The 12,897-nt window shown below is 47.8% G+C and overlaps 1 protein-coding gene across 1 annotated transcript in view; it reads right to left on the bottom strand.

The window, feature by feature from the left end:
* Window positions 1-9,887: 9,887 nt before the first annotated feature.
* The window catches only part of LOC142592798 (uncharacterized), a 38,646-nt gene continuing 35,636 nt past the window's right edge, over window positions 9,888-12,897 (bottom strand). Inside the window, exon 6 of the mRNA XM_075704473.1 lies at window positions 9,888-10,040. Coding sequence (XP_075560588.1) covers window positions 10,020-10,040 — 21 coding nt within the window. The 3' untranslated portion in view covers window positions 9,888-10,019. The remainder of the gene's footprint in view (window positions 10,041-12,897) is intronic.

Genomic DNA, 12,897 nt, shown 5'->3' with positions numbered 1-12,897 from the left:
CATACTTGCCGCTGCCCCGATACGGCCAGCAGCCCCGGGACATTGAGGACTACCTCTCTCAGCAGCGCTTGCCACTGTCTGCCGGGCGGCACTCGTGGTCACCGTCACCGAGACGATTTTCATCTCCGCCCCAGCGGTATTCCACCGCGCGGTCACCCAGTCCCCGCGGGGAAAATTAACTAAAGCGATCTTTGGGGGCGAGGTCGCTGGCGATCGAAGTACTGAAGACCCCCGATCGACGCAGACACGGACAGATCCCGATCCGACACCACCTACAGCTGAACAGTATGACCGGCCTTCTCTCGATATAGCAGTGACTATTGACGGTTATGCCGTTAGCGCTTCAGTGGACACCGGCACAGACTGCTCGATACTAAGTGGGAAAAATGGCGACGCAGCTGAAGAAAGTAATAACGCCCTGTGATACCCGCATATTCTGACAGCTGGCGGCCACATCATTACCCCATTGGGCGCCAGCACGGCTAGAGTTGAAATTCAAGGATCTACATTCGTACCTTGTTGCCTTCTTTTACGCCAATGCTCCCGGGACGTTATTCTCGGCGTCGATTTCCTGCAGGAGTATTACGCTATTATTAATCCTCAAGAGCGTCGTATCACATTCGCAGCTGACCGAGCAATCGACATGCAGGACGATCAACGGCGTACCGACGTACTTCTTGTCTCTGGAGAGAGTGTAACGTTTCCTGCACTAGCCAGTGTCCTCATCGACGTCACATGCGGCGGCTTACGCGATGGTGAAGCGGTGGCCGAAACCGATTTGGAATGCCTCCTGAAGCAAGGTGTTTGTGTGACTAGAAGCATTATACAGCTTCGCGATGGCGAGTCGCGATTGCTCTTTACCAACTTTAGTAACAAGCACCGACATCTTTTCCGCGGCACTTCGATAGCATTTGCAGACGAAGTAGCAAACGTCAACAACGATTTCACAACGGTAGTAGTGGACACAGTAGACACCCTTCTGAGCCCCATCGACGTCGATTCTGAACTGTCCACCGACAGGGACAGCACTGCGCAAGTTCTTGCGTGAATTCCGGACCTGCTTCGCAAGTTCTTCAAAGGATTCGCCAAACTCCCATCTCTCGACACAGGATCATCACGTTCGAGGACACACGCCCCATAAACCAACAGCCTTACCACGTGTCAGCAAAAGAGCGCAAAGTCATACGTTCGGAGGTGTGGGAGGTGCTTGACGATGGCGTCATCGAGCCTTCGAACAGCCCGTGGTCGTCTCCGATCGCTCTTGTCAAAAAGAAAGACGGAACGCTCCGCTTCTGTGTCGACTACCGGAAGCTTAAAAACGTGACTAAAGAGACGTGCACCCGGTGCCGCGTATCGACGACTCATTAGATAAGCTACGGCGTGCCCACTGTTTTTCTTCTTTCTATTTAAAAAGTGGCTACATTTAAATCGAAGTACACGAATGAGACCGTGATAAAACAACCTTTGTGACTCCAGATGGTCTCTACGAATTTCGATGATGGGCACTGTCCTCACTGAACTGAAGTATCAGACTTGTATTGTGCACCTTCATGATGTGGTCGTATTTTCCGAAACGTTCGAGCAGCATCCTCACCGTCTGTGGAGTGTGCTAGTAGCCATCCAATCTGCAGACCTCACACTTAAGCCGGCAAAGGGCCACTTCGGTAACGAAGAGCTCAAGTTCCTCATGAATGTAGTAAGCACCACAGGGGTCCGACGCGATCCAGACTAACTTGCCGTTGTCGCCGCATTTCCAGCTCCTGCCGATAAGGAGGCTGTCCGGCGCTTCCTGGGGTTGTGCGTCTACTATCGCCGGTTACTAAGGGGTTTTCGAAGATAGCGGATCCTCTGACTCGCCTTACGAGGGACAACAGGCCACTTGTCTGGAATAATGAGCAACAGGCAGCTTTTACTGAATTAGAACAGCGCATACAGTCAGCACCTATTGTCGCCCATTTTGACGATGATGCTGATACAGAGGTGCATACCGACGCAAGTAGCATTGGCCTTGGAGTAGTGGTCGTCAAGTATCAAGATGGAGTTCAAAGAGTTATCGCCTATACCAGCCGCTCACTGTCCCGCGCCGAAGTAAATTATTTGACTACGGAAAAAGAGTGCCTCGCAGTCGTGTGGGCGATTATCATGTTTCGCGCCTACCTCTATGGTCGTCCTTTCAAAGTAGTGACGGACCACCATGCCCTCTGTTGGTTGGCAAGTATGTGCGACCCTTCAGGACGACAGGCACGGTGGAGGTTGCGGCTACAGGAATTTGATGTCACTATCGTTTATAAGTCTGGCCGTAAGCACGAAGACGCCGATACACTGTCCCATCGATCCTGTCAGTCAGGAAACAGAGGACGATGACGGCTTCCTGGGCGCGATTACTTCGTCAGACTTGATCAGACGGCAGCATGACAACGCTGAGATTCCACCGATCATCGACCATTTAGAAGGCCGCAGCACAGCCATACCACGCCATATGTCCCACTCGTTGACGTCCTTCTGTCTACGAGACAATGTGCTGTATAAGAAGAATGCCCGTTCGAACAGCCATGCTTACGTCCTGGTTTTCCCAAGAGATATGCGAGATGACATCCTCTTCGCCTTCCATGACGAACCCACATTTGTACATTTAGACTTCGCACGAACACTCGCTAGAGTAAGCGAGATGTACTATTGGCTCGGGCTTTCGGCAAACGTCAAACCGTGCGTTAAAGGCTGTCGTGAATGCCAGCGCCGAAAGTCACCTTCCATTCGCCTGCTGGCTTTCTTCAGCCAATCGAAGCACCTCACATGCCTTTCGACCAAATCGGCGTGGACATTCTCGGAGCGTTCCCTCTTTCTGCCGACGGCAACAAATACGTGATCGCCACGAATGATTATTTAACACGTTATGCTAAGACGCAGGCAGTCCCACGAACCACGGCTTCAAAGGTAGTGCAGTTCTTCATGCGCCACATCGTACTGCGTCACGGTGCTCCCTCCCCTGTCATAACAGACAGAGAGACAGCATTCACTTCTCAGCTTATGGATGAAGTTTTTTAATTAGGCAACACCAGGCATCGAACAACGATCGCGTATAATACACAGACCAACGGACTTACCGGGCGACTGAATAAGACGATCACAAACAAGATTTCTATGTACATCGACGTCCAACAGAAAACATGGGAAGGAATCTTGCCTTACGTGACCTTCGCGTATATCACCGCCGTGCCAGAGACCACGCGATTCAGACCATTTCGCCTTCTCTATCGTCGCGAAGTCCATACGATGCTGGATGCAATGCTGCCCGTGTCAAGACGCAGGCCACTTGACAACTGACTCCAATGAATTTGCTGAGCGTGCCGAGAAAGCCCGGCAGATCGCGCGACTCTACATTGGCCAGCAGCAGCAGACCGACAAACGACGCTACAACGTCCCCCACAGGGACGTGTTCTGCAACCCAGGAGAGCAAGTTTGGGCGTGGACTTCTGTTCGCCGCCGTGGCCTCTGTGAAAAGTTACTGAGCTGGAATTTTGGTCTGTATATATAAGGTACTACGCCGCGTCAGTAACGTTAACTGCAAGGTGGTCCCGGACACAGCATCGCAGACACGGACCCGGACACAAAGACAACCGAGCTCGGACATAGTTCGTGTTGTACGCATGAAGCCGTACACTGTGTCGTTATAACTTTGCAGCATCGAGACGATGCTTTTGTCCGGAAGCGGGGATAAGGCAACATGTAGGTAGTGAGTCGAAGGGAAGAGTGGGTCGAGCCCAAAAGAACAAAGAAGACCGCGTGCCTTCCCTGCTCGCGAGCCAACCTCGAGGAACGCCCTTTCCAGGAGCCCGCTGCTCTCCGGTTTATTACAACCCCAAGAATATTCTGAAGGCTCATGACAGTATGAAGCTCTTGTGAAAATTGGTGAGCCCCAGAAACTCATGACACTTTCGGAGGGAGGTTGGAGAGCAGAAGCCATCTATTGCCTAAACCTGTGATTCCAGTGTCTTCACACCTTGGGGTGAAATGCGATAGCCGAGAAAATCCAGGGCTTCAACTCCGAAAATGCATTTCTTGAGCTTTAGGACCAGGCCGTGTTCCTCCAGTCGCTCAAATAGAAGGCGATAGTCCTCTTTATGCTCTTCGTTTATGCGACTTGTAACGAGAATGTCGTCAAGGCAGAGTAAAATGAACGGGAATCCTCGCGCAACATCGTCCATATACCCTTGAAAAAATTCCACCACATTCTTCAAACCAATTTCTGTCATCGGAATGTCACTATGTTTGACATAAATTTGGTGTTACGCGCTCATCAAATTGATCTTGCTGTATATTTTCATTCTTGTGAGCCGAGCACCGAAGTCATATATGTGGGGAAGGGGATATTGATCCGGAGCAGTAAGGGCATTGAAAGGTCAGTAATCACCACAAGGCTGCCACCGTGCTGCTTTGGAACCAGGTGGAGAACTGAAGACCGATTGCTGGAGGAGCGACGAAAAACGCCGAGTTCAAGCACGTGCTCAAACTCACGGCGAGTGACTTCCAAACTCTGTACAGCGAGCCTCCGTGGCCGGGCGGGGACAGATGAGCCGGTGGTGGTGATATAGCGCATCACCTTTGTTTCACGGGCAGCGCATACTTTTGGCTTCGTGAATTGCGGGTACTCATCAAGTATCTTGTCGTACGTTGAGACCACCCCAAACGTATGGATGGCAAATGATTTGAGGTTGGACTGCAGGCAATGTACATCGAGAGATGTGATAACCCGTAGGCACCGATTCCGGGAACTCATACCTAGGTTGACGTGGCTGAGGAAGGCCCTTCCCAGTTTTCGATAGCTGACTTCGGTGATCACAAACACCATCTATGCAAGCACCCGGGCAGGGCGTTTTGCGTTATTTAACGGAGCCCATACGAAACCATGGCACTATCCCTGTCTATAGTTACCCCCACGGGCCAATAGACAGCTCGACTCCAGTGTCAACGAAAAGGCGGGTGCCGATGATGCAGTCGACTACAAGGAAAAGGCGGCATGCGCGAGGGCCGGTGTCGCATGCCGTTGTCAGTTTCTGGCCGACGCGTTTCCCGTTCACAAACAGGGCTGTGTCCAGCGACTGGCTTGTTCGCAAATGCGACGGTGATACGAGCACAACTGGGGTGGCGAGTCTCGAGGCGCACTGCGAGACTATGAAGGCGATGATTGTGCCGAAGTTGTTCACTCGTCCACAGCTTCTGCAGTGTACTGGTAATGCAGACGGGTGTTTCCTCCAGGGGCGAAAATCCTGCTTCTGTCTTTGATACCCTTGCAGTGTCGACAGGTAACTGCACTGCAGACGAGCAGTGGCATATATAGTCAGGGAGAGCAATTAGCCGATCCATACTCGTCGTATCCCGCCACTACCATGCTCGCCGACTGTGGGACGCGTTCTAAGAACAGCTCGCACAAAATTGGAAGATGGTTCCCGTTTGCGTAGTGCACACCCAGTAATTGACGCAACTGTCGCAGGCGTTGTGACCATGATTGCTCGCCGAGTTCCTTGGAGAGGAGCTATTATAGCCTACACTGTTGCGATGGCTTGAGGTGCTGGAGAATCGTGCGTTTCAAGTCGTCGTATGCTGTGGCAGAAGGCGTACCCACTAAGAAGTCGTCTGTGTTTTCGGCAATGCAGGTGGACAGCACGGCGAGAACGTGAAGGTACTCTGCTGTCTGTGATGTAGTGCCTTGGTATTGAGAACATGTCTCGACTTGAATAAACCAAACTCGGGGATTCTTTGGCTAAAAGCTGGAAAGCTGAAGCTCTGCCGCTATGACAGGAGACGTAATAGTGGCGTCGTCTCTGTCAACAGGAGGCGGAGCAGCGTCGTGCATGCTTAATGTTCGAAAAAAAACGTAAATGTTCTAGGTCACCCCTTCTTCGGAGCTCGGTTTGGAGGAGGCAAGAAATACACATTTTGACAGCTTGACAACGGCAAGTGCACTGACTTTATTCAAAAGTAAAAGCAGGTTGGGCCGAGTGGCAGTTGTGGCGCCCCAGTTGGGCAGCCACTTCAGTTCCCAGAAAGAGCAAGGGGCAATAACCCCCATGGCGAAGCAAACTGTATTTCCGGAGCAAGGGGCGATGAACCTCACGGGGGGGGGGGGACAACGAAATGAAGGATCATCGCTACCAGATCCCGCAAAACAGGGAATTGAAGACCACACAATGTCACAAAATACAAAAATTAACGCAGAAACTCCTCTGGTAATAGTCTAAGTATGCGTAGCATTGTCACACTTTCTGATCTCGAAGCAGCCATTATTAATTTGTATTATCAAGGTTTTAAGACTTGATACGACTGGTTAAATGAAAGAGCTTCGGCAACACGAACTGTTGCGGAGGGCGGCACAAGGTGAATTCATGAGGCAAGCAAACTACTGCATGTCGCAGGGCCCGGTGCGCTGATCACGTTCCGTTTCTATACAAGTTTTGAGAGAGATTTACCTAGAAGAGACCGTTTGCGATGAACGAGAAGGGATGAGAAGCGAGGAGAGAGTTTATATCAACAAGGGAGTCAGCCTTTTCTTCCAACTGCTGTTTATGATGCATATGGTGAGGATGGGAACTGCGCTAGAGGAAAGTAATATCAGGTTTAATCTCTCATAGAAACAGGCGGGTACAGTAGTGGAGCAGTAGCTTCCAGGTTTGTTTTATGCGGGCGGCGTAGTGTTGCAAGCTCACCAGCAAAGTAACATGAACCATATGGCTAAAATCTGTGGACAGGAAAGCAAGAAATTAGATCTCCAATTGAGCATTAAATGATCCGGTGTTATGGTATTCAATAAAAACAGGCGACTATGTCATTTCAGGGCCAGGAAATGCCTCGGGTAAAATAATATTGTTACAGACTACGGAGAGGGTTAAGGGGTGGTTTTCATGATCACCAAGGCACAAGATCACCGTGTAAATCGTAGGAGAAACGTCGTGTTCCTCTTTCTGTCCTCTCGCTTCCCGCGTATTTTACCTGCAGTGACCCTTTGTAACATTCCTCCTCTCCCAGACAAAGCCCTTCGCACGAGTCACTCCTGTTTCCTGCGCGTGAACGGCTTCAGGCGGGCAACATGCGCCACCTCAGTCTTGCGTGAACAGCGGCCATTGGAAGTGTGACGTGCAATCATGTAGTTGACCTCGCTGGACGGTCGAGGATAATGAACGGACCCGCATAGTCTGCAACCAGCTTTTGGCGTAAGCCACGTCTGCGCATTGGAGTTTTCAGCCACACGAAGTCGCCAGAAATATAGGCAACCTGTTGGTTGTTACTCTCGTAGCATGTTTTAAAATGGCCTTGCGCGGCCAATGCACGTAAGCGAGCAAGTCGACGAGCCTTTTCTGCACAACACAATGTGTACGCCATTGAAAAATCGTCATGTATCACAAAAAAAAAGATAGCGTCCAACGTATGAAAAGCTTGGCGCGCGTAAATAAGGAAGAAAGGGCTGAAACCAGTCGTTTCGTGTTTCGCAGAGTTGAAAGCGTACATCACGAACGGTAATACTGTATTCCAGTTCTTGTGGTTCGAAGCTACGCACATTGACAGCATGTTTATCAATGTTCTGTTTGGGCGCTCGGTGAGTTAGCCCATTAGTTTGTAGACGATAAGCTGTTGAGTGTCGGAACGTGGAGGGACGCGAAAGCAGGAATTCTTCCACAATATCGGCAATAAATTGGCGACCACGGTCACTTGCTATCACGCGACGCGGCCTTTGTCGGAGGATCACTGAATGCAGCGAAAACTGGGAAGCCTGGGCTGTAGTGGTGGAGGATAGAGCTGCCTTCTGACAATACCGCATCAGGTAGTGAGCAAACACAATGATTCACTGGTTGCCTCTTCAAGAACGCGGAAACGGTCCAATCGGGTCTATACTGACTTTTTAAAAAGCGGAACGGAGGGGCTTTACAGGGTGCAGGTGACTGACTGGAGCTGAGGTAGGCCGCTTGTGGCTCTGGCACTATGTACAACTAGCCACATAGGTGTCAATCGGTTTGTGCATTTGAGACCAGTAGTATCTTTCTTTGGTACGACTTAGTGTTAACGCGGTCCCTAAGTGACCTGAGGTTGGGTCATCAAGCGTAACGTGCAGAACAGATGTGTAAAGAGACTCTGGAACCACCAACACAGAGCGGATGCCCGACGTTGAGAAGTTCCTCTTATAAAGAAGGCCATCTCGGAGGCAAAATCGACTTGCGCTTATAGGCCCTTGCGTGACGGAGAAAATAGCATTCGCACTTTGGTCTTCGCGCTGCTCTGCAGCGAATGTCAAGGCATCGGGAAAGTCAGGCGAATGGGAAGCGATATGGCGATCAAAGTTTTCGGCTCCACAATCCGTCGTGTGTAGTGCCATCCTAGAAAGGCAATCCGCGTGAGCGTGTCTAGGGACACTCTTGTACGAAATAGGGAACACAGATTCCTGTAGATAAAGGGCTCATCGCGCAAGGCGATCGGACGGGCCACGAAGATTGGCCAGCCAGCAGAGAACTATGATGTGTGACGATGATGAACGGGTTACCATAGACGTACGAGCGAAACCGCTGCACGGCACATGCTACTGCTAAGCATTCTTGTTCCGCCACAGTGTAGTTCCGTTCAGGCTTGCTTAAAGAACGGCTTTCGTTCGCGACGGCATGTTCATTGTTCCTAGAGCGCTGAACGAGGACGGTACCGTTGCCGGCGCCACTTGCATCTGTTTGAATCTCTGTTGTTGAAGAAGGATCGAAGTGCCTCAGTATTGGCTGTGAAGTTAGCAAAACCTTCAGCTGGTGAAAAGCGGCTTCTCACTCACGGGCTCATTGAAACGGAGTGTTCTAAAGCAGAAGATTCTTCAAAGGGTGAGTGACATTGCGCGAAACCCGGTATGAACAGCTGGAAATAAGACCAGAGCTCTACAAAGCTACGACACTGCTTGACAGGTTTAGGTTTCTCGAATGACTTAATGGCTGCCGTATTCTGTGTGTCGGGTCTTATGTCATCTTTATCCACGAAATTTCCTAACACCACAGCTTGGCGCTCGCCTTTTCGATACAGTCGAGTACAATAGCGGGACGAGCGTTGTGCTCCTGAAATGTGCGCCCAAAAATTACGATGTCTTCAAGGTAGCACATAAAATCCGACATTTCAAACCACGCAGAATACTTTGACTGTCGCCGGCACATTGAACAATCTGAACGGCATAACGTTGAATTCGTACAACCCATTAGGCGTACCGAATGCAGTCTTTTCCTTGTCAGGTTTGCCAACAACCTGCTCTCAAATCCACGGAAGAAAAGTTGGAAGAGGAATGCAGACAGTCGATGGCGTCGTCAATACGGGGCAGCGGATTGACGTCTTTCTTGGTAACGGAATTCAGTCGGCGGTAATGAACGCAGAATCTAAACGTACCATCTTACTTCTTCGCAAGAATGACGGGAGTGGCCCAGGGACTTTCCTATTCTTGAATTACTCCTTTCCTAGCATCTCTTGCACTTGCTTGCTGATGATGCTGCGCTCTAATGGTACCACTCTCTAAGGTTTCTACCGTATGGGATGAGCCGAAGCTGTGTTGATCCGATGACGTATTCGAGACGCTGAAATTAGAGGCATTTTGCTGCCTTTCCATAAGTCAAACACTTTTGAGCGCTTGGACAGAACGCCGAGGAGTGTATGACGTTCGCTTTGACTAACTGATTTGCTGATCATTTGTACAACTTGGGAATCTTCGAAAACCTTGAGAATGTAGATGTCCACACTCTCCTGTAGCAGCAACAAGCGTAACCAGTGCCGTGGATAATTTGGGTTTTAATACAACGAGTTTCATGCCACGTGGCAACACTACAGGCTCCATTGAACTGTTAATGGTCCACACAATTGCGCGTCCTTCGACTACAGACACCATGCAATAGGGAAATAAAATGTTTTTTTTTCTTCACACTACTCAATTGAATCGGTTTCAGCGTGGCATCGAACATGGCAAGGTCCTGGCAAGTCAAATCTAGCTTCACTTGTAGAAAGTCGGATGTGATTTATATGTCTGAGTGTTCCTTCTATAAGAAAGAATATCGGTGAAGTGGAACAATCAATGAACGTCGTGTTAAACGCAGATCGCGCGGACACATCCAAAAATCTTCTCAAAGCCGTCTCCAAGCACCTCAACCAACCAAGTCATAAATCTGTTGAACTTAAACTTTACATGTTACACACATATTTTCGTTCTGAACGAGAAAGAAAATACAGAGAATCATAACGTATCCGTAAGTTCAAGACATAGCAACCAATAGGCATAAATGTTTCGAAGAAAGCTTTAGAATGTGTTCGCTATGCCATACTTCAAGCTATACGCAACAACTGTTAGCTATTTTCATTTGGTTGCTTAGTGTACTTGTTTCCTCCTTTGTTCTTTTACATATACATATATATTTCCAACACAATGGAAAGTCGGGAAGGTGGTTCCATTATTCAAGTCAGGAAATAGAACATCCCTTATAAATTATCGCCCCATCTCGCTCTCTAGTACTTGTTGCAAACTATTAGAACATGTAATCTTCACTAACCTTGTGAACTTTCTCGAGTCTAATTCATTTTTTACACCCGCACAGCATGGTTTTCGTAGGTCATTTTCTTGCGAAACACAACTTGCCGGTTTTACTATCAAACTTCACCATATTTTAGATCGCGCATCAGAAGCTGACTGCATTTTCCTAGATTACTAGAAAGCATTCGACAAGGTATGTCACCGCTTATTATTTTTAAAGCTAACCCAACTGAATATCGACTACAATGTTCTGAAATGGATTGAATTCTTTCTTCTTAACCGATCGCAGTTCGTTTACGCTAATAATTTTACCTCACCTTTCAGCGAAGTTTACTCGGGCGTGCCACAAGGGTCAGTGCTTGGACCCCTTTTATTTCTTATTTACATCAATGATCTCCCTTCCATTGTATCATCTAACATTCTTTTGTTTGCTGATGACTGTGTTGTTTTCCGCGAAATAAAATCCCCCGACGATGCTAACAGTCTTCAGCGTGACCTCTCTAACATTTCTCTTTGGAGTAATGAATGGCTTATGGAACTTAATACTAATAAGTGCAAAATTATGCGAATATCAAGAAGTGTCAACTCACCGCCTGTATACAACCTAAATAACGTTGCGTTAGAAGCGGTTACTTCATATAAATACCTGGGTGTTCATATTCCTACTGACCTTAACTGGACGCGCCATATTGAATACATTACTAACAAAGCTAACCGCATGTTGGGCTACGTACGCCGTAACTTTTCCAAAACTCCATCTTCTTTGAAATTACTGCTTTATAAAACACTAATGCGTTCTAATTCGGAGTATGCCACCGCGATATGGAATCCGCATCATGAAAAACTGATAACTTTAGTTGAGCTGGTTCAAAATAACGCTGCTCGTTTTATCCTGTCCAACTTTAACCGTACCGCAAGTGTAACAAGCATGAAAGCTAAAATTTCTTCACCTCTTCTAGCATCCCGCCGGCAGACAATTCGTTTGAGCCTTTTTCATAAACTATACCATCACCCCATGCTACGCTATTCCCTCATTTCTTCCCCCAGATACGTGTCAAATCGCATTGACCATCGTCACAAAGTTGGCATTGAAACATGTAACACTACAACTGCATTTCAGTCTTTCTTGCCTCGCACATCACGCGAATGGAACCGCCTTCCCGCAGATGTAGTCGACATAATTGATAACCAGCATTTTCGTTCTGCACTAGCTAACATTGTATAACAGGCAGATGATAATACTTGTTCTGTAATATGCATTGTATTTATTTATGTATTTCTGTTTTGTAACCACTCCCCTCTTTAATGCCTTTGGCCCTGAGGGTTCAATAAATGAAATGAAATGAAATATTTCGTTCCAGTAATTTTTTTCTCGAGCACCAGTTTCTGCCTCTCCTTCTATTATCTCTTTCAGCGAGACGATAACCCACTGACCTCCAGCGAAGCAGATGATACAGTGGTGTTGTGCACATGGCCGTTGACATGCCGGCTGAAACTCGGCCGGGTTACCAGCCATTTACATAGCACCCCTTTATTCTCAATTCTACACCTTCCCCACTAACACATTCGGTCGTTGCCTCACCCACCCGCCTTACTCCCTCTCCCTTTTAGTAGAACCGTACCTATATATGCTGTGCCGAAGAAATCATATGTCGCCTTGAAAAAGACAAGTCCACTAATCTAAACGTTGGCTCCCGCTTTTACCTTGTTCTCGTTTTTCTCACCGCGTTCAATAATGAGGTCACACCTCTCAGAAAGAATCAAAACACTAGTGTAGCATGAGTGTGAAATAATCGAAAGCGCATGCTGTAAATATACGTCACGTGGTGTCATCCACACATAATAAAGGAACGCTTTGCGACATGGTCTACCTACTAACACTGGGAAAGTCTAAATCTCAGTCAGTAATCTCTAATGTTATAAGCCATTTTAGGACGTCTTTCCGAGCGATGTGAGGAAAGTTATTGTGGGATGTAATTTCATTGTTTATATACATATTTAATAATCAATACGTGTTTGACGGCCATGTATAGTACTTTCAAATGTAGTATATAGAGTATGGTAGATAGCAATGAGGATGGGGTGATTCATACCTACTCATAGAGGCTAACATAGATAATGAGTGGAAATGGCTATTTTGCTCTATTTTGTAGCATTTCAATATTCTGTAACTAGAAAACTTAAAAATATTTTCGATACCAATGTTATTGCTTAGGCCTCTACTTGCTCGTTTCTTCGGTATCCGAATGGCTTGCGTCTGGACAATTGATATTTTCTGTAAGTTACAATGTATCGTGGTACCCCGCACTAATTTAGAATAACGATAATGAGAACAAGGAGAGTGTGATATAAACTGAGATTTCCAGCCA

The sequence above is a fragment of the Dermacentor variabilis genome, chromosome 9 (genome assembly GCF_050947875.1).
Source record: "Dermacentor variabilis isolate Ectoservices chromosome 9, ASM5094787v1, whole genome shotgun sequence".
Classification (NCBI taxonomy): Eukaryota; Metazoa; Arthropoda; class Arachnida; order Ixodida; family Ixodidae; genus Dermacentor; species Dermacentor variabilis.
Note: the sequence above shows the minus strand (reverse complement) of the source record. Positions and strands in the feature narration are given on the sequence as shown.